Consider the following 21455-nt stretch of genomic DNA (forward strand, 5'->3'; position numbering starts at 1 on the left):
TACAAAATAACACAGTCACTTAGGTTTTACAGAACTTAATAATCTTCATTGCATTTACACAACAACAGGTTCAACAGGTTCCACACAACTGAGTTAAGTAACTCTTACATAAACTGCAATAATAAGTTCAACAACAATACATTGAGTTTCAAAGGAAAGCCCAAGCACTTAGAAAACTGCAAGTGAACATCCATGTTACTTGGGAAACAAACTGTTGAATCTGGACTGTTTCAAGCCAATTTGTTCCTCCTTCAAAATGATCAGACAGAATCACATCACAGATTCCAAAACAATATTTTAGCACATTGGCCAAATCAACATTAACAATTCTTTAAGGTACATATAGCTCAAGTTCAGAGAACAAGACAAACAATGCTTGTTGCAAATGCGTTTGCAACAACTCTCAGGTCTGTCAGAACCTCCACGCCCTCGATTATGATTCCCACGTCATGTGGGGGACCCATGGCCTCTGCTCCTTCCTTGTTGATAACATATTTCAACAACTGTCTGCTCCATTTCTTTGATTCCACACGTGTCAATCTCCTAAAGAGAAAATAAAAAAAATCAGAGAGCCAAGAAGAGAAAAAGCCGAAAACACAAGACTATGGGTATAGACAAATGAACTGACACAGAAGGGAAGAACACGTGGGCCTAAAACCTGTAGTCCAAACGGATATTTTTTAAACAGTTTTCCTTCTTTTCGCACGGCAAGTCATCGAAGATGTTATTGAAATGCTTACTGTGGCAAGGCGAAGCAACAGTAAAGAGTATAATAACCAAGAACAAGTTTAATTGGGCTGACAACGCCACCTGAGCAGTTTCACCCTAGGAAGTATAAGAACACCTTAATTTAAATAAATACAGCACAGGTTCTGCAACCGAAGTAAGACAGAGACGTGGTTCCAAAAGAAAATGTATATTTATTGAAAACTTAGACTGGTATTATCTGAGAGGAGAGGGGTTGAGGCTATTGAGTTAATGAGGAAAATAAATCAGTTTGGGAACATGTATCAAGAGTTTTATTACAATCCAATTTATTTTCATTCTAAAAACAGTTCCAAAAGCAGCCGGCAACCACTTCACTAATGGGGGAGAAACAAAAGAATTCACACCAGTTGGTTCGCTCTAAAAGTACATGACAATCTAGAAGCAGTAACACAGCCACACTGGGCAAATTGATGACAAGGCAAATTAATAAGGAGGCGAAACAGCAGCCGATAAAAGGCCTGCAATACAAAATAAATGAGTTACATTTAATAACTCTTTTATTACATAGTTATAAATATGTATTATATGTAGTAAATTATGAGGTTTAAAGTAAGATCTCAGGGTTGGCTAAAGCTGGTTGAGGGGCCCTGTGTGAGATCTTTTCATGGGGACGACATCCTCGAGAAGCCCTGTCTGCAACGGCTGCACAAAACACACGTATCAAAATACGTCCACTGACACTGAATTTAACCAAATCTCACCTGATGCTTTAATGGCTCTAAATCACAAAGTAACTGGACAAATTGATCAACAAACACAGCTTTAAAAAGTCCAACATTTTATCATGTTTTTGCAAAGAAATCACAGAGTGCAGAAGATGATATGCATGTTTCTTTATTTCATAAAGAGAAATGGTGTCTAGACAAAAAAAGTCATTTATAGAACACTAGCAATTGAAATGAATGAAAATGGGGTTTGCACAATACCGTATTTACAATGGTTATTAAGTCATTTTAATTCATTAGGGTCATGTAGCATTTAAAAATGATAAAGGTAAGAACTCTTAGTAGAGAATAAGCAAATGACAGCTATTTCAAATGGACAATATTAACACAAAACAGTCGTCTAGAAAAATGAAAGAAAAAAAAACAACAACTTGAACTACAAGCTTAAGAGCTATTACATTAAAAATGATGCACCAAAAATCTACTAATACAATAATCCATAGAATCTGTGTAAAAAGCATGTAGAAAAACACCTGATGCAGTTTGCTGATACAGTCATTGACCAGTTATGAGAGGTATGAAGGATTTCACAGGTAGATAAGTGTGAGAAAGTCCGCACTGGTGACTCAGGGATGGGGGCCGCGGCCCCTGCATACACTCACTTCATTTGAATGTGAACTATGGCCTCTGCAAGTTCTAAGGCAAATATTGGAGGTGCACTTGAATCAATGCTGACCCATCCCAACACTTGGATAAAAGACAAGGCGAGGAACCTCATTCTTTGTCTCTTTACACAACACCAAGAAGCAGTCCGATTGAAGCAACCATCAGTCTAACATGGCGAACATTTATCAAACATGACATGACACCTATTTGTAAACATTTTCCATTTTCAATGTTACTTAATGGTCTCAGCCTGCGCATTCAACCAGGATACCAGTTTTTTTTTTTCTTCTCAATAAAGTTGAGCAATCTGTGAGAAAGGCATGTTTTTGTTCATATTTTTCTTTATAGAACGACCTTTGGAGTTGAAAAGCCAGTGTTTGTTTCAGAGAAGCAGCAACAAAACAAAAAAATAAATCCACAGCAAAACGCATTCAGTTATACATCTCAAGTTATCCATTTAAATCGCTCTGCTGTGATGGCATCAACTGAAAATAAAAAAACGTTTGGCCTGCACAAAGTAACCTGGAGGAATCTAAGGATTAAATGATTAAATTGACTTTAGTTTTATGCACAGAATTATCAACCTCATCGTTTTAAAGTTACACTAATCGATTTGGATCAGATGATCGAGAAAAACATTTTTGGTTATTAAAGGCAGAATGTGCGTCATTTTACACTTAAATACAGCCGAAACCAAGTATTTCCACTGTAAATGTCTCTCTGAGTCATGACTGTCGACAATGAGTGAGAAGCATGATTACATGGTGTAAACCCATTACATCATCTGGATGAAAGCTGCGGAATAGCAGAGGTGTTGCCAAAACAGCAGTTTGTTTATTGTTTTGGTGAAATGCTGGTGCTCAAGTGCGACATCTCCTGGTCTCAAAAGTTGCACATTCTTCCTTTAACCCAGGATATTCCATGCCAAATATGTGAAAAGGTAATTTTATGGGACCAAAGCTGCACCAGACAGCAGACATACAGAGTTAGCTGCAGCTGAAAATACTAGAGGAGGTGTTTCGCAGCATAAACAACTTTAAGTCGAGCGAATATTGGGCATACATTCTTCAGGAAGAAATAAACACGACTATAAATCAATGCTTATCTTGCTTTTAGCTCATAGTTGGTAATATGTCAACTCTGTTAATAGCTTACTCTGCTGCCCCCAAGTGGCCAAAAATCAATTACTGCAGCTTTAAGTTTAGTGAAAAAAAAGATTTGGAGGCTCAAACTAATAAAGTTAAATGAAAAGATAAAAAAGATAGTCTGCTTCAGAGTGAGATAAAGAGCAGGTTTAAATGCTTGACATCCTGAGACACTAAAGGATCAGTTCACCCAAACGACAAGAATCAGATTTTCTTTCTTATTTCTAATGACAACAAACCACACAGAAAGTTTTCGTTTCAGTCTGACATTTTTAAAACCATCCCAACAGACCCGAGGTGAACGGATATTTGATTCGAACTCTTCATTGGAAACAAAGAAAAACAAAACCATGATTATCCAGACCAACAGGGAAGACAAGTAGTGGGATCTCCAGAGACAATATTTGCCATAGTAATCAGTAACAAATTGGTAACCATTGACTTTAAAACAAGGTCTTCACCTGAACATTGTATTTTAGGGCTGAGTTAGTCTCAGAATTCAGACTTTAATATCAGAATATACACTCTTATCTGATCTCACAGCATTCAATCTATTTCATATATTTCAGATAATTCTCGAAATAACAGTGTTTATCTCACTGTTTATCCACTCTGATGACAAATCTAGACTTTTCGATTTCAGAATTGAATATCTTCAATTTAAAATTTAAAATCAATACAAATTCTCTAACAAATGTATTCTAAATTTTAGGTTTCTGCTTTCTTTTCCTTCAAAATGTAAGCTCTCCTCTCAAAATCTGAACTGTAAACTCACAGTGTCATGCTTTTTCTTAAAAGTCCAACTTTACACCCAGGGTTTGGATGTTACATTTATTTATTTATTTTCTTGAATTCACTTTAACTCAGAACCTAAACATAAACTTCCCATGTCATCAAACTAGTCACTGTATCCAATGAATAAATGACAGTTTCATTGCTGTTTACTATTTTTTGGTCATTTGAGTGAACTGACCCCTGAACCAAGAGTGGAAGAAAACAATCGAGTAATCTGACAATACCTCGTCTCTTCATTGGAGCCAAAGATGCCAAGAATTGGAGAGCTTAGCGGTCTGGAAGAAAAGCTTTTCTGACTGGAGGTTTAGCTTTAATGTGTTTAATGATCTTTACCTCTAAGCTCTGTGGGACTCTAAGAGTCTGTGAAGTTGAATTATTAAATGTGTCTAACAGATATTCTGCTATGTGCTAAAACAAGCAAGCGATCGTATTATGAGGACATCTGAAGAGACATCCAGCGGCCTTTCTGCCACAACACAATCTTCATTAATCCATTTTCTCCAGACAGAAAACAATACCTTAAATCAAAGTTGATGCTCTCTGATTCAACACCATGCTTCCTCAATTTAACATCAAGCTAATTAAAAAAAGTACATGAACATAAAACAAGTTGCATAACGTTGCAGAAATGAAGCCTCTGTAATGTGACGTGTTGGTTCCCTCCCTCGTTTTGTTGCTTGAACCTGGTAGAATCGGCACATTAATACTGTAAATACTGTTCAACTTCAGATAAAATACATACAAGAATGAAAAGATCACAAACAAAACAGGGGCTGAACCACTGTTACTGCTCTGTAATCAGGCTGTGCCCCCACGTGTGTGTACTCTGTATGTGTGTGTGTGTGTGTGCATGTGTGTGTGCGGGGGTCTATGTACTCTACGAAGTAGGGACAAGTCTTTTAACAATTTAAAGACAGATTCATAAAATACACTAAACTCTGTTTGGCTGTCTCACATGTCAGATCATTTAAAACTACATCTAAAAGTTACAGCTGTTTGGGGGGGGGGGGGGGGGGCTTTAAAACTCATCTGAACTTTAAAGCCCCAATCCTTGACTCAGTCGGCCAAACAAGTCATTGAATTAACTTTTCATGGACTGACACTGTGTGAACAGTCCTGGGTTAGTTAACTAACCTAAAATAAATCCACTGATAGGTAGTGGGGAGCAATTGTTGTAAAAAAATGTCAATGCTAGCTCAGAATTTTTTCACATCGCTTTAAGGGGGTTTACACATTTTTCCTAAATTCAGTAGTCACTACAGTACGTTCTTTAAGATGTTTAGAGAAAGGTGTCTGCATACTTTTGAAGTAGAGTTGAACTAAATGTTTCTGAGTGCTCATCATGGCTCTGAATGCCCTGAGACGAAAAACATCAACAGTTAATCCAAACAAAAAGATTTGCCTGATTAATGATTTCTGTTTACCATGTAGAGCTTAAATCCTAGCGGATCTACGTTTATTCATCTACCGTAAACATGTTTGAATTTTAGTTAGCTAGCTTTTTGGCACAAAGGCATCAACGGTTAAATTATTATGTTTTAGATATTTACTGATAACTTCCCTTGTATGAAGTCAACGTTACAAAAAGTTGTTACAAAAAGTTGCTTCAGCGAAATAATGCCATGAACTTTGTTTTTATGTCCAACTGTTTGTTTTAAGCTTCTTCTTCTTCTTTTTTTTTTTTTTTACAACTTAAGGTTTGTTTTTCTAATAGAAAGTACTGTACTAGACACTTAATTGTTAAACTATGGGAACATCTTTCTCTGATGCATGAACACCATGTCAGGATTTGTTAATGACAGAAGTCTTCTTGCCAGTGGAACAGTCGCCTGTTATTAGATATTGTCTACGCTAAGAGGGAAGGCCGTTTTCTTGGATTGGGGCTTCAAAGAGTGACGAATAAAGCTTCATATTCCAATTAAATCGAACCTGCTTTTATATGAAGCCAGCCTCTAGTGAGGGTTGACATAATTCAGCTTGTTCATAAGTAGACATTTAAAAAATATCATTTTAAAAGTTCCAGAGAAAAGTCACCAGGCAAACAAGAAGCTAGACAAACTTACTAAGACTCATTATAACTACAGGGAGCATGCATGCACGTCACGAAGCAGGATGTTCAAACAAATGCGCAATTCGGGCAAAGTCGTTACTATCTTATATGATTGTTACTTAATAGTTTGGACAAACACATACACTGTTTTCACGTCAAATTAAATCTGAATTAGTTTATTAATTCCCTAAAGAAATACAAATATAAGTGGTGAATAATCTTATTCTATAACGTTAGCTTCCTTTTGTCAGATATGTCTTCTTCATGAAGATCATTTTAATGGTATATTAATTTTTACCATATAAACATGATTTTTTTTCTCTTGAAGTGCCCAAATGAAGTGCTCCAGTTTCAGACTTTTAAGGAGCCTGAATTAAAAATCAAGACCCTAATTGAAGTGCTATACGGCTCTGAGCGCTTGGGGGCGGAAACAAAGTGCCTGAATTTTGTCCGTTTTCTTTATACTTTATCTGAAGAGCTGATTATTTAAGGATCAGTTTGAAAAAAAAAATGTAAGTATCTGTCACTTTTTAATTTTAGTTGGCAACGGGGAAGAAAACCTTAAAAGGTCTACGATAGTGTACACAAATAGCATATTTAATTACCGATAAGAATAAAGTTTTTCTCCAAAAAACACAAGGCAGAACTTTCACATTTAAAGAGGAGTCAAAGGGGGAAAATAGGAGCTGACCTGAGCCCACTCAAACACGTCTTGAACGTCTAACTTTTATACATGCATGGGGCTCAATACTCAGCGTGTTGACGCATGTGTCTGTATGTTTCTGTCGTGTGTGTGTCTACATGTGTATTAAAGCTGATTTCCTGAGTTTATGAACACCCGCCGTGACGGGAGCATTCGATAGGCAGGACAGGAAACAGCAAAGCAAAGATTTTTCCCTTAGAAAAAGGTGCTTGATATAACCCCGGTGAAAAAGAAACATCTAAGCCTCTACCTGTACAAAAATCACTGTTACAGTCATCATGCTCCATACTATGTACATTTCTGCCTAACAAGCACTTGAAAGTCACCATCACAACATCCAAATACAATGGTATTGCTGATGAGTGGGAAATAAAAAATAGCCATTTAACCGCCTGCAAAAAACCTTTTTTTTACCTTTCAATTCAGTGCTGAGGAAGGCAAAGGAGGAATGTTTTTAGTTACAAAGAAGTTCTCCTGTACAGAAATACAAATGCGAGACGCTTGAAGACATTTTTGCATATGAACATTTTACAGTCGAACTGCATCCCTCGCTTGCAGAAGCTGTATTCTCATTTTTCATGAATTGGGTTGAACATTCAGAGGATTTTTTTTCTTACTTTCCTGAGTTTGAATTGCTGTGACGAAAAGGGCCACTGAAATATCTATTGAGAGAAGAACCACAGACAGAGCGCGGGGAGAGAGATAGAGGTAGAGTAAGAGATTGATAGAGACAGAGTGGGAAAAAAAGTGGGAAAAAAATGTGAAAGAGACAAAGGCAGGTACAGAGAGACAGAGAGCTGCTGCTGTTTAGGTCCGATGAGGTTTGACTTTGAGTTGTGACGTTTGGAGAACGAAGCCTCCGCTGCTGCCGGGGCGAGTTTAGCACCATTGTAAGGGTTTGGTGAGAAGTTCCCACTCTGTCATGGTAAGAGGAGAATACCTGGAGAACAGTATTGCTGTTAAGACAACTTTAGTGTCAACCGTTCAAAAAACAAAAAAAACAAAAAAAAACAAACAGCACAAAAAAGACATAAATACAAACAAAGCTTGTTTTTTTTTTTTTTTTTCAGTGAACACTGGCGGAGGCTGACCGTCTCAACAACCCAGAGCGAGGGTTTGTCAGAAGAGTAAAATTAAATAATAAAAAACATCAAAAACAAACACAGAGAACTAATTAGTGCAGTCCTTCCTCGGCTGCTCGTCAGTTGTACATTTGTCAGTCATTTCCTGGCAAAAATCCACCGTCACCGCCTGGTTGGACTTTTCTACGGACAGCCCGGACTTTGTGTACAAGCTGGCATCCTGGATATCTCTGTCCGCCCCGTTCCTGACGGCCGATTCGGGCTCACTCTCAGAGGGGCCTGGTGAGCCGTGGAAGCTTGGCTCCGGCGTGGCTGAGCCTGAGTGGGTGGTGAGGTCGATGCTGGTGGTGGTGTTGTTGGTGGTGAGGCTGAGAGGGGCAGGTTTGGGCTGGTGGGCGGCACTGTTGTTGTTGTTGCTGGTAGTTGAGTTGGCTGGCCGCAGCACGGGGCAGTAGTGGTTTAAAGACTGGACCTGCTCTGGGCTCAGCTGGACATCCCTGCACACCTCCTGAGACAGGCAGGAGAAGTTCTCCCACAGCTCACCCATACACGCCTTCAGCTGGTTCCTCTCAGTCAGGAGCTTATCCTTCTCATGCACCTGAAAGCAAACACAACCAGTGACAATCTTCACAAGGGCAACTTGTAAGCACTAAGAAAAGAAGCTCCCATTCACTGTGGTGGTGACTGTGTCTGCAGAGACACTGCTTTCTGTCTGTATTTTGATGTGTTGTTTGACTTGGCGGGGGGGGGGGGGGTGTATCCCTTAGCCAATGACAGGTGAGTTTGGAACAGATGTACTTTATTGAACGGCATTCAAATTGGCAAATTTGGCCATAGAAGCAAAGAAGAGAAAAAGAACAAACGTGAGGTGAAAGACCACGAGGATAAAGCTTGTTCTAAAATGAGAGTGAAGCTTAAGTAGCCTTTCATCGGCAAACGCATCATTGGCCTACTTCCTGTTGGACAGGAAGGTGCCAATCACCTGTAGTTAGCTCGTGCTAGCGTGCTTAATGGTCAGATTTTCCACAAAATAATCTTCCCAGTTAGCTTAGAGTGCAGTAAAAGCATTGAACATACGCACTAACCCAACAGTGTGTTTCTGGTCGCCATGAATGATGTGTTTAAAACGCTCCAACATACAAGGCTTACACTAACTTTAAAGCTCGTATGAGGAGCTTTTGGTTTTGGCGACCCCTGTGGGAACAGAGTTACTCTCTCTTTATCTTGTCCTGTATATGAGGAAGAAGTGTTATTTATTATTCATCAAATAAAAAGTCGACTCACGAGCTTCCTGATCTCACACTCCAGGTTCAGGATGCAGTCCAGCTTCCTCTTGCGGCAGCGCTGCGCGGCGATGCGGTTCTTACTCCGCCGCCTGACGTCGTGGATAAACTCGAGCTGCTCCGAGGTCAGTTTGTGCATTTTCACCAACATTTGGAAGTCGTTCCGTGGAAGATTTGTGATTTGATTTACGGGGAAAGGCAGCTTCACCTGGAACAGACAGATGGAAAGGTAGTTATTACTGAGCATTAATTAAGGTAAAAGGACTGTACTTGCGTCGCATATTTCTAGTCTTCTGACCAATCAGGACACTTTTAGACTACATGTCAGATTCACATGCATGCAGTCGAATTTGCACAAAAACATTGGCCAGATTTTGTTACAAAATACTGCCAATGTTTTTTTTTTTGTTGTTAAAGATGTTTTAGTTTTTTTAACCTAATCTTGAAATAAGAAAATAAGAAAGACAAACGCAGAGTTGTTGCTGAAACAAAAGAGTTGTTTTCGCCTGCTCGATGCAGGAGTTACGCATATGACCACAAGATGGCAGTAGAGCACTGCTCTGCACGCGCCACACAGAGCAGGAGTCAGAGTCACATCCTCCGCCTCATATTTACCAGGAAGCACATTCTCAGGCAGAGGGGAAGAAGTGATGCAAGAAAAGAGAGAGAGGGTGTCTCGGTCCGTCAGACCCTCACACCTGGAAATGTGCCAGGATGACAGATTGGGGGGGCAGTGACTCCAAATCAGTGTCAGGTGATTTCTGGGGGCATAAATATCTGTGCCAGCGACAATCAGAGCCGTCCTCTCAGTCTGCAGAACAAAAGAATGAGTGGAAGAAATGCAGCAGTGATTTGGAGGAGCAAAGACAGTGTGGTATGAAATGAGAAGAAAAGAAATGTGAAAGATGTCTGTGTGTTTATTTGCTCAGTTTGGAAAGCAACAATAAGTCAGGCTCTCTCCCCCAGGTGATGGCAAACCTTATGATAAGCACATCACAGGCAGATCCACCCCAGCGGTATCTGTGTGCACCAGGGAGCCGTAGCTTCAGGCAGGGAGTGAAGCAGCGGAGGAATAACAAAGAGCCAGAGGAAGACAGCCGGAGAGCTTGGCAGAGATGAGAGGAGCTGCAGCTCTCTTCCTCCTCTCCTCTCTCGCTCTTCCTCCCTGTGGCTGCCTCTGGAAGAACAAAGTCAAACAAAGGAGGAAGAGAGGAGAAAGAGGAGCAAACGATGTGACTCCACAGTGTACCTGCTGCTCCCAGGAGGCCCTGAACCGCTCTCCTAACTGCAGGAAGAGACAGCAGCAGAGGCAGCGCGGCTCTGTTTGAGCTGCAGACGCTTCACAGAGTGGCTGTGGCGTCACCTGGTATAAGAGCGGCTCTCGGGGGGGGGGGGGGGGGGGGTAAAACTCGGTGCCTACTCATGACAGAATTGGAATGACTCTGACGCTGAAGAGCAAATCTAGATGTCAATCTATCCTTGATAGAGAAAATGGCTTGAGTTTCCTCATTAGAAGCTCAGCCCTCTGAGCCGCCAGGAGCCCTCTCTCTCATCTCAGCTCGACATCTGCATGCAGACGCATGAATAAATGATGGCCCGAGCTTTCAAGGCCACACTCTGCTCTCGCTGCTCTGCCGGGGCATGACAGCTCCAGCCTGAAAGAGAGGCGTGGGTAAGCTATAAAACATCAGTGCGGCCTGCCAGCTTCATCTAAAGCGGCGCTGGAGACGACTCTGTTTGTGATCACATCACTCGTGTAGGGTCGCGAGTCGAGGTTACAGAAGTGTGAGCATTAACTCCACGCGATCGGAACGCGACGGGGAAGGAGACGCTGCGACCTTGTGATGGTTTCTTCCCCCCCCCCCTTTTCCACCAGTCACCAGGACGCAGGGGACGGCTAAATTTAGCTGCTCCACTATGAGAAACCAGTTCAGCAGCAGAGCTGGGATGACAGAATATGCTTCACTGGTGGTCATAAATTCACAGCCAACTGTTCTGGATTTACATTTCTCTCTCAATTCCTCCTCCTAAGCCTCTCTCTCTCAGCCTCTCTGGGTCATTTTCCAGTCGATGGGGGACAGAGAGAAATGTAGGACTCATCTGTCATCAGGACCAGAGCCATGCTGGGTCTCAGCTCTGACACTGAGCACTGATAAAACAAATGAACCGTATTTCAAAGTCTCAAAATCAGGCTGAAGAAGCTATTTATCACGAGAGCAGATCTGTTCATAAATATATACCTTCTGATGTTGTTTTCTTTTTCCATGTAGAGTTGCATCAGTTCGGTCTTCTGCTCTTCCTGTATTTCTTCATATGGATTTTTAAAGTAACATCAGGCAAAATGATAGCAGCCTGATACTTTATGTAATATTTGTATTCTTGTTTCAATCACAGAATTTGCAGAGGTCTAGTCTTCAATTACTTTTTTGAAGTTTTCCTCTAACTTATTGCTTTTCCCCTCTGTCATAAAGTTTTGTTGACCTTAAATCTTCCAAAATGCCTCCTGCCTGACACCTCTGTCCGTGCAGAACTTTTCTCTCGTCAAATCCAAAATAAATTGAGATTGTGTCTTTGCCTCCGTGATTTATGTTCTCTGCTCATTTGTGTTTCATGCTATCTGAAAGTAACCCAGGGACATCTCACATGCTCACATATGGGATCATAAAACATGTGCAGAGCCTGATCTTAATGATTGATAATGTTGAGAGGTTTAGAAGTAACTGTTCTGTCCTGGGGGTAAAAGTAATAATATTTCTTATGAAAAGATTTATCAACGTCAGAAGCACTTAGTGTCTCTGGGGTCATTAGAAGGACATAAAACAAGTTCAAAAGTCTATATCCTCTTAGGACTACTGTAGTTTTCAGACTGTTTCATTCATGTAATTCTGTTAAGAAGAGAGCTAATCTAAACAACATCTCTGCCTTCTAACAGCTCTTTTTCTTCTATTTCTACGTGTGGGCGTGGTGGGTGGTAGGACCTGGCTTGGAAAGGGAGGACACTGGGATGCCAAAGGTAGCTGTCCAGCACTTCAGGGGTGTTTGGTGCTGACTGGACAGAGCTCTGGTTGCAGGGGGAGGAGGTGGATGTTTGGCTGGATTTAAATAGTTGTGTTAGGAAGGCTGGTGAGGGCTGGTGGGTTGTGTGGCTTGTCGAAAGGGCATGTGGGCGTGGTTGGGATGGGGGTTTTCTTCTCTGGTTGCTGGTCTTTTGATTGGGGGCGCAAAGTATTCAAAATTACCTTTTATTTATTTGTTTTATCATTTGTCGACCTGAGTTTGTTTTTTGCTTATTTTTTTACTTGTTTAATTGTAAAGCCCCTTGATAACTTGTTTTCATTCTTTATTTATTATATTCACTCCTAGTAGTAAAAAAAGTAACACTTATATTGCACTCTTAAGACTCCAGGCCTTAAGTTAACGTTTACTTTGCTGGCAGCAAAAACTGAAATTTGTTTAAAAAACATGAGAAGATACAGAAAGAAAAATTTGAAAACAGAAAACCCCCCAAAATCAACACGGACAAACAAAAACTTCCAAAACTGGACGTACTGTTGCATTGCCAAGTTGTTTCTGGGAATTTTCGTGCAAGATACCCCACAGCACTGGGCGCCGAGCTGCTGCGACGACGCCAAAATCAACACGTTGAGAATCTCACAGATTAGCAGGGTAAGGTAGCTGGCTGCTAAATGTCTTCCTACCACGGGCCCTGAAAAGGAATAGACGGATGTCTGTGCCTCTGTTTGTCCCGCTCCGCTCAGTGCTGCAGAGCGATGCAGCGTTTACCCGAGGGGCGATTTGGGGGTTATGAAGAGAGACTGAATCTCATTACTTAGATACTACAGTTTTTGTACATGCACCCAGCTAGATAAATATAGATTTCAAAGTAAATTGCTTGGGTAAACAGAACTCCTCTTGCTCAATTTGAACAAGTTTCCTTCTACGTACTCTGCAGGGTACAAACTACGGCCCCCTGTGATGCCATAAGTACATGCTTCATATGCATCCCCATCATTAAATATAGATTTAAGAGGTAAATGAATGGGTAAACAAACCCCTTTTTGAAACTTAAATAAGCCTCCTCCCACATCATACAGAGTGCACATAAGGCACCTTCTTGTGGTTTGGTTTCTATAGCGACTGCACGAAAATCTCAGTAACAATAACAGTCAAATATTTGATGCAATCTTTACATGGTATACTGATCCATCTGACACTGATACATGTTGCTGGGAATGACAAATCTGACTCCGACCACAGCCACAATAAATCTGGAAATGAGCGTTTTTGTACAAATGTAGCAGAACTGATATTAACATATGGGCACTTCCTTTCACATGTTCTTTGTATTTCATATATCGCCTGATAATAAAAAAAAACACAATGTGCTGATGTGTCAGGACTACTTCCTCATTCCTCCCACTCACTCTGAGATCAATATTTGCAGTGCTGTGGCCAGACGATACACTAGAATGAGCTCAACGCCTACACTGACACCAGGAGCTCACCAGAGTGAGAGAGAGAGAAGGTGAGCTACAAATGGTGCTACATGTGTAGAGATGCATGATACATCACCAGCTGAGCTGCTGCTGGTTTAAGTGGCACTCAAGTTCAATTCCCCTTCAGCGCTATTAAATCCAGGTGGATTGTTGCAGCCTCCATAACAATGACTGTGACCGCTGTGATTTGTTGCTCTGACCTTTCTTGTGCTTACACGCCATCGCAGAAAGCGAATAAAGCAGACCTGTGTCAAAATGTTCCCTACTGAAAACATTAAGAAGTTTAATTCATAGTATAACTATGATAGGAGATTATATTTATTAGTCTTAAAAAAGAAACAAATGTTCTGTTGTTTCTGATTCAGCTTTAATTTTGCAGTCGTGGGATAATGTCTTAAGGCATATTATTGGAATACCCTCCTCACTTTCTTGATGAGCACGGTCTGAAGAGAGGGAACAGAAAGTTAAATGATCCTCATTATTAACACACAGACCCACAAACATCGGCATCCTAAATGTGTTGCTTCAATATCCACCACACATGGACCAGGTTGGACGTCTTAGTTTGTTAGCTTGGCGCTAACACCAAAAGGAATATGCCATTAATGGGCTAACATATACAGTAGCTTGGCGATCTATTTGTCTTAGCTGAAGTAAAAAAAAGATTGTTCTTAACATTAAGAGATGTGAAGCCTGTTTCTCAGCACCGTTACATCACCTAACACCAATGCTTTCTTCTTCTGTTGTTATTTAATGGCAGTGGGCACAAAGTATTTTGATGTGTTACAGCCACCATCTGGCAACCAGGCGCCGGAAAAAATAAGGGAAACACTTTTTTTTTTTTTTTTTTTTGCCAGCACCTCATCTGCTGCTCCAATAACTACAATACAATACAATAATGAATCCAAGTTGATTACTTGCTACCTTTTTTGGTAATGCAAAGCAACTTAGAGACCAAACTGAATGAAGTGTACCACATTAAGGATTAGGCTGACATATTACTGCAGTCTTAAGTGGATGGAAAACAGTAATAAATAATCTATTTAGTGTGCTGTCATGTTTTTCTGAAGTTGGTTAATGTTAGTTAACACACCTTAATCTTCAGGCTTTACTGAACTACGAGCCTTCAGCAGTGTAATGAGCAAAGCTATGGCACGTTACATTTCTCATGAAATCAACTTTTAAGCAGTTTGCCTTTTTAAAGTGCAAACAGATAAATGTTTACCAAATGCATACCGTCACAAACCCAAATATGACTGACAAAGTCTTTAACAAGTCAACGCTATCACAATGTTTTCTATTTCTATCACTTATCAATATAAACTTCAGCCTCTGCTTGTTTTTGGAGATTACTTAGTTTCGACTAAACATTTTCCGAACCACAGAGAAAGTACTTCAACATCTCACTCAAAGAGGCTCATAACTTTACAAGTAAGTAAGGAATATATCCATCTTCTTACAAGAGCTGCTTGGCCTGTGTTTGGAGGTGTCTCTGTGCTCTGTGTTGTTCTCTACACATAAGGCTCATATGGACCAAACACACCATGAGAGCAGGAGCCGCCCAGAGGCCTCATGTGACTCTTGCTACCTTGAATGACTGGGCTTCGGTCAGACCAGCCCACACTTTAACAACTTCCTTCCTCATCGGGATTCATTGTGTCCAGTCTACAGTCCTGGAGCTGAAGCTATTTTTACCAAAGCAGCTTTCATTCCCTCCTCTGCCGTTCGCTCTGCAAACACAGCGAGGCCGGCTGCTCCCTGTGTTTGTTTGTACAGTAGAATTAGATAGAAGCCTACGAGGAAAGTATGTGGCTCAGGAAGCATGAGGTAGCAGTTCTTCACCACAGAAAGAGCCGCAGGGTTTGGAAGAGTAAAAAAGGGCCAGGACAGGTTAAAGAGAAGGGGGAGTGGAAGATTTTAAATCAATACCATACTGTACCGTATCATAGCATACTACAAAACCACACCATGAAGAATCACTGACCAATAAAGCCACAATAGATGAACAAAAAGATTTAAAACACAAGTAGGTAAAACAAACTGTAATTACATGAATGAATCAATTACCACTGATAGTGGGGTTTCATTCAGGTTCAGTTTTATTTTGCACTTAATAAAAGTGTAAATAGTCCTCCATCCATCAGTCTATGATTTATACAGTTGATCTAATACAGGGTCACAGGGGACTGGAGTCAATCCTTGCTGTCATTGACTGAGAGACGTGAAGTCAAAGTTTTAAAAAATGAAGCACAGAAGGACGTTTTTTCTGTTTTTCTCTTCTTGGAAATGTTGCCCGATAAAGTTGAAGATGACTCACTTGTCCTTCCGTTCTTTTTGCAGTGTGGGAATAAAAGTTGACATGTGGAGAACAATTGTTTGGATCTGATTTGAAATGTGCCTCCATGGTTATCCTGTCCTTTTTATTTATAAGATGAGTGCAGCCGGTGTTTCAGACGGCAGACCGGGCAGATGTGCGAGACATTAAATGTTAAAGGAGAGAGATTTGATGAGGGTTACTGTGTGGAGTAATGCAGAGCCTGTAACGGCTCACACACTCGTACTAAGAGTCATACTCATACAAAGAGATGACAAAGAGAACTGAATCGTCTCCACATCATTTTTGGAGTTGGATGGCTCCGCGCTGTAAATCAATCCCTCGTAATTCACGGCAGCACACTGAACGGGTCGTTTTTAACGCTCGTAAATCTGACGGCGTTGTGTGCCACGCTCTGAAGGTAATAATTACACATTACTGCTGAGCCTCTTTATCTGCAGCTCTGCTCTCAATTCTATAAACTGAAAAAGCACATTCCTGTCATGTCTCTCCAACACTGGCGCGCTCTGTGAATCTGGTCACCATGGTAACGCACCACTTTCTCTCTCCTCCATCTTCCTTTTTCTGCTCCTGCTGCGCACTCAGAGCATCCCCCCACCACACCTCCAACACCCGGCTCATCAGAAAAGATTCTGCCAGCACATGGAGCAAACCACAGCTGAACAGTGTGCCGGAGGAAACCAGGAGCCCTTTGGAGTCAAAAAGGTCAAACGTTTGTCGGCGACAGCCTACATATGATGTCAACATGTGAGGACAACATCCAACGGTGCCAGAGTCATGATGAAAACCATCAGTGATTGCTTATCAAATAGTTATAAAAAACATACCCCATCCAGAAAAATAAGCTCTCTTTCCATGCTAAGCGAACTACAGATTATTTCCTTTGGACCAGCTTTTTTAATATTTAGGTTAAACCACGAGGCATTTGTTTTACTGAACGACATATCATTAACATTTTAAATAGTTGATTTCACAATTATTCATGTTGTCTGTAAACGTGGTAAGCCCCTTTAACATTTTATGAGGAGAGATTTAGCGATTTGGAAATGCAATTGTGACCAGTCAAATATTGTTTTTTAAATAAAAAAATCAAAATGATTTTATTGTATTTTGAATTCAAATAAAAAAATGTAACTGGTTTACATGTCTTTTATCTAAATATAGATATATAGATATGTAGGAATGTGGGTTCCTCGAGTTGACACCTGGAAATATAAGTAACAAGTAAAAACCAACAACTTATTCATCCACTGTTACCAGCTCCTCTGTAAGGAAAGCAGCAAATGACTGTCCTAAAATTCGCTGGAAGTCTCTAAATGATGTTGTGATGGAGGTTGTAAGAGAGAAAAAATGTTATAGGAGAGACAAAAAGTGAGTAAAAAAACAACCTTAACTATGTTCATAACAACAAATGAACTCTCTTCTGTTGATTCTTGGTTTTTATTTCTTTGCCATTGAAAAAAGCCTTCACTTCTCAAAATAAAAAGTCGATTTGTCGCTAGTAGCTTAAGACAAAATGAAGTCACGAAGAAGATATGGAAAGTCGCCATAAAGGAAGAAAGGAGCCACACTGTTTTCCCCTCAACTTGTTCCACAATTTAACTGAAAGTACTGTACACTGTTGCTCGGCAACCCAAACATTCTCCTGCACTCAGTTACTTTGATGGTGTCCATGGTTACCACAGAGCAGCTTCTTCCTTTACTTATTTGTTATAAATAATAAATATGATTTTAATACTTGTGAAATGAGAGTCTGTCGTCTGGTTTAATGGTTAATAAAAAAATCAAACTCTGTGAAACGAAAGAATGTAGAGCTCCTGGCGGAGGCGGAGGGATACATATTGTAAAAAGTCCCACTGATGTACTGTCTTTTGTCCAATTAGATTCTTTGGTCGGACTGTTTCTTACTGTTTCTTTGATTATTAAATGGATTTACAATTTGTAAAAAAAAAAATCATAGAGACATTTCAGCTTTGACTAATGAAACATCGCAACAGCTCAATATCATCCATATCTGTTGTGCTTGAATGGAGGTCAATGGTTGGTTGAGTAACAGATATCTATGTTGCACATTTATGCAAGCAAGAAAAATAAATGCTGATCAAGTAATTGAATTGATGTTTTTAGGTATTTTGAGTTGAATTGCTCATTATGCCGATTACACGATGGATGTGTTTGGGGATTTCTACAACTGCTAATAGCACCTGTAGTTTTTGTGCAAAGAGCTTAGAGATGAAAGGTCCTCACCTTGCATTGACCCCATGGTGAAAAGCCGAGTTAAAGACGGAACCTTTAATCATATCAGTAAACAAACATCAGCGCTGCTAAGAAGCAGAGCTGTTTCCTATGAATGGATTTATTGTCTTTCGCTCTCCCTCAGGTGGAGAATCTGCACACTGCATATTATTACACCTCAACTGTGCTCCATCTGTGCAAATTAGAGGGTCCCTGACTGATCTTTACCTGGTACAAAAACAACAACACCAGTTGTCTAGTCTGTAGCTCGGAGGACGTCTGCCCAGGTGGATTAGGGGAGGGTGATTAGAGGATTGGCTATTCATCCATGTCAGCAGTGTCGGGCTGTGCTGAAGCTCTCGCCCACTCATGTTCAGCGCACTGCAGCGCCGTGCTGTTAAAACTTTATGGCTGCTGCACACTGCGGCTGTAATGTATTGGTTGTAATCCCTTTGTGATGCACTTCACGCCTCGACTGCGGACAGGCATCGCACCTAATTGTCGATAGATCAGAAATGTCAGGGGTCTGCTGAGCTACACTGAGACACATTTACAGCGTGGTTGTGGATGTCAGAGTTTCTACAGGGATAAAATGAGCTGCTCAGGCTAGTGGGCACTGACGAAGAGACAGATATGGGCAGAGGAATCATTTCAGGGGGTCAGTTCTACCCCGAGAGTCTAGGGCCCACTATGGATACGCTACAACAAGTTCCCATCTTAAAAACAGCATCACAGCCTCCTGCATTTAAAAAGTCCCCGTGCATTTGGGCTCTTATATTCAGACTCATTACACAAATCTCCAGCAGTGCATAAAGCAGATTAATAATATCAAAGCACATCTGTGCCCTTTGGTGGTGCTGTAAATCTTGTGCTGAACACTCCCGCTTCAATTACATGATGATTTAATGACTGCTAATGCAGACCTGGAGAGCAGGCCACAGTGATATAATTAGCCATGGAGGAATAGAGTGTGAGGGCTACATTGTGTAACATGCGAGAGACAATGTTTTACACTCACCTCTGGCCCTTGCTCTTGCATGTGGCAGGACTCGCTGTCTCCCTCTGAGAAGGAGCCCGACTCGTCGCTGGAGTTGGTGCCGTAGGACTGCTCACATTTGATCTTGGGTCGCACTTGGTTAAAAAGGGCGTCCCCTCCCATGCTTTGCTCCTGCTGGTCAACATTGGGGCAGCGAGCCACGTTGGAGCACGGCGACGAGGAGAACTCAAACTGGGGCAGGCTGCAGGGGGAGCCTCCGCTACCGTCCTCCGCAAAGGAGTATGAGGAACAGGAGCTGGAAGTCCGGGTGCGAGTCTCACAAGGCGGTGAGCGCGGGCACACTTTGATTGGCACTGGGCAGCTGGTGTTAGGTCGTGGGCGGCACAGAATCGGGGGTTCTGAGGCGTTGGTGCCCGGAGAATAGGTTTGGGAGGTGGGGAGGGATTGGCTGGCTCCAGCCCACACGCCCTTTGGCATGTGCTCAGTGAGATCCATCTCCAAAGAGTTCCCACCAGGGTAGGAATGCGCTGGGGTTCCCAGACGGTTGCAGGCCCCTGAGGAAAATATGACACTACGGCGGTCTAGCTCAACTTCCTGTTTGCAGACCCCGTCGCAGGAAGCAGACTTGAGGGACAACCCTACAGGGAAACTGTCCACATCCTTTGGGGATGTAACAGACAGACTCAGCTCCCCAGAGAAAGGCCTGAAGTCTTTTTTATGATCTCCCTGAGAGTTTCCTTTGTCCTGGGGGCTGACGAGTCTGTTGGCGAATAGCTGCTGTGAAGTGTTGGGCAGACCGGGGAGGTCCACCCCTTTCTTGAAGAAGGCTCTGAGGCAGGACGGGGACTTGGTTCTCTTGGTTTTCTCCACAGATATGGGGTGATCCATCTCCATGGCTATCACACTGTCCTTATCCCTGCTGTCCTGCTGACCTCCTGACAGGCACAATGAGATTGCCTCTTCATCGGCCTGCGGTTCAACTTTGATCTGTGCCAGAGGCAGCCTGCCCTGACTCGGCACTGAGCCACTGACGCCGCTCTCCTTTAATGTGCTTGGAAAACCTGAGGTACTGGTGTGTGAGGAGGTGTCATTATTGTGCTTGTTGCAAGCCCACTGGTATTTCCTGTACTTGGGGCATCGTGGCAGGTCTGACGCTCCGTGTCGATCAAAGTCCAACCTGCCGTCTATCAGCTGACTGGGCATGGACATTGCTAGCCGATCGTCGTCAGGGTGTCGGAAGGAGGAGAGGTCGTCAGCACACCGCCGTACCCTGGGGGAGGTGGGTTTTTCCTCCGACTGCATGCTCTCATCCTCTGAGTTGTTTGTCTCCGTCGCCACCTTGTGGCAGAGCAGCAGGCCGTCCTCCTCGCTGCGCAGCTGAGCCTCCAGGAAGCGAAAGCATGAGTCCTCGAGGTTGTGCATGCGCAGGAATCCGGCACAGCGGATGACCTCCTGGATGTTTTCTCTGCTGAGTAACAGCTTAGCAGTGTAGGCAAACTGCAACAATGGAGCGAATCCCCTGGCAGTGACCTGCAAAAAAACAGGGAAATTGCCAGCATTACCATCAGCACAGTCATTGTTCGTAGCACTTGGAGTGTGGTGAGACAACCAGACAGCTCCGACCATCGTACACAAACACTGTAAAGTACCTCTTAATCTTTCTATCGGTCAGCACTGAACGTTTGACACAGCAGTAAATAAAAACTGGTGGGTTTGTACTGGGGATGTTGGCAGGTTGTGTGTCCTGCCTCATGTTCATAATAACAACCTGCGGGACATTCCAGCAGTCCACCACTGTCTGCTCTGTGGTCTTACCATTGAGTTGCATACGCCCACTCCTGTCACTGCTTTTGCTTATTGACTTTAGGTAAGATGTCTAAACACAAGTGCTGTTTGCAGCCGAAGTCTATGTTACAATGAGACCTTGACTTATTTTTTGGAGGGATAAATGACATCCATAAAGAACCAGCAAGAGTTGTGGTGAGCTGAGGAAGCAGTTTTACTCTTAGTTCTGAAGGTTGAAATCATTTTAAAGAGATGATATTTCTTTCAACCTTTTTTTTGATAGGACAGCTGAATAGAGACGGGAAATGTTGGGAGGAGAGAATGAGGAATAACATGCTGCAAAGGGCAGAAGTTGGATTTGAAAACAAGGGGCGTGCGCCATAATCACTAGGCTATTTTCATTCATTTGACAAAGGAAACTATTTTTTCAAGAATCAGTTTTTGGCTTTT

At 41.9% G+C, this 21455-nt stretch overlaps 1 protein-coding gene across 1 annotated transcript in view; it reads right to left on the bottom strand.

Annotated features, from left to right (window-relative positions):
* Positions 1-5684: 5684 nt before the first annotated feature.
* The window catches only part of bach2b (BTB and CNC homology 1, basic leucine zipper transcription factor 2b), a 90801-nt gene continuing 75030 nt past the window's right edge, over positions 5685-21455 (bottom strand). The window contains exons 3-5 of the mRNA XM_079339904.1: positions 19242-20750; positions 9159-9365; positions 5685-8472 (exon numbers count right to left, since the gene is read on the bottom strand). Coding sequence (XP_079196030.1) covers positions 7963-8472; positions 9159-9365; positions 19242-20750 — 2226 coding nt within the window. The 3' untranslated portion in view covers positions 5685-7962. The remainder of the gene's footprint in view (positions 8473-9158; positions 9366-19241; positions 20751-21455) is intronic.

This window comes from Symphodus melops (genome assembly GCF_947650265.1).
Source record: "Symphodus melops genome assembly, chromosome: 1".
NCBI classification, from domain to species: domain Eukaryota; kingdom Metazoa; phylum Chordata; class Actinopteri; order Labriformes; family Labridae; genus Symphodus; species Symphodus melops.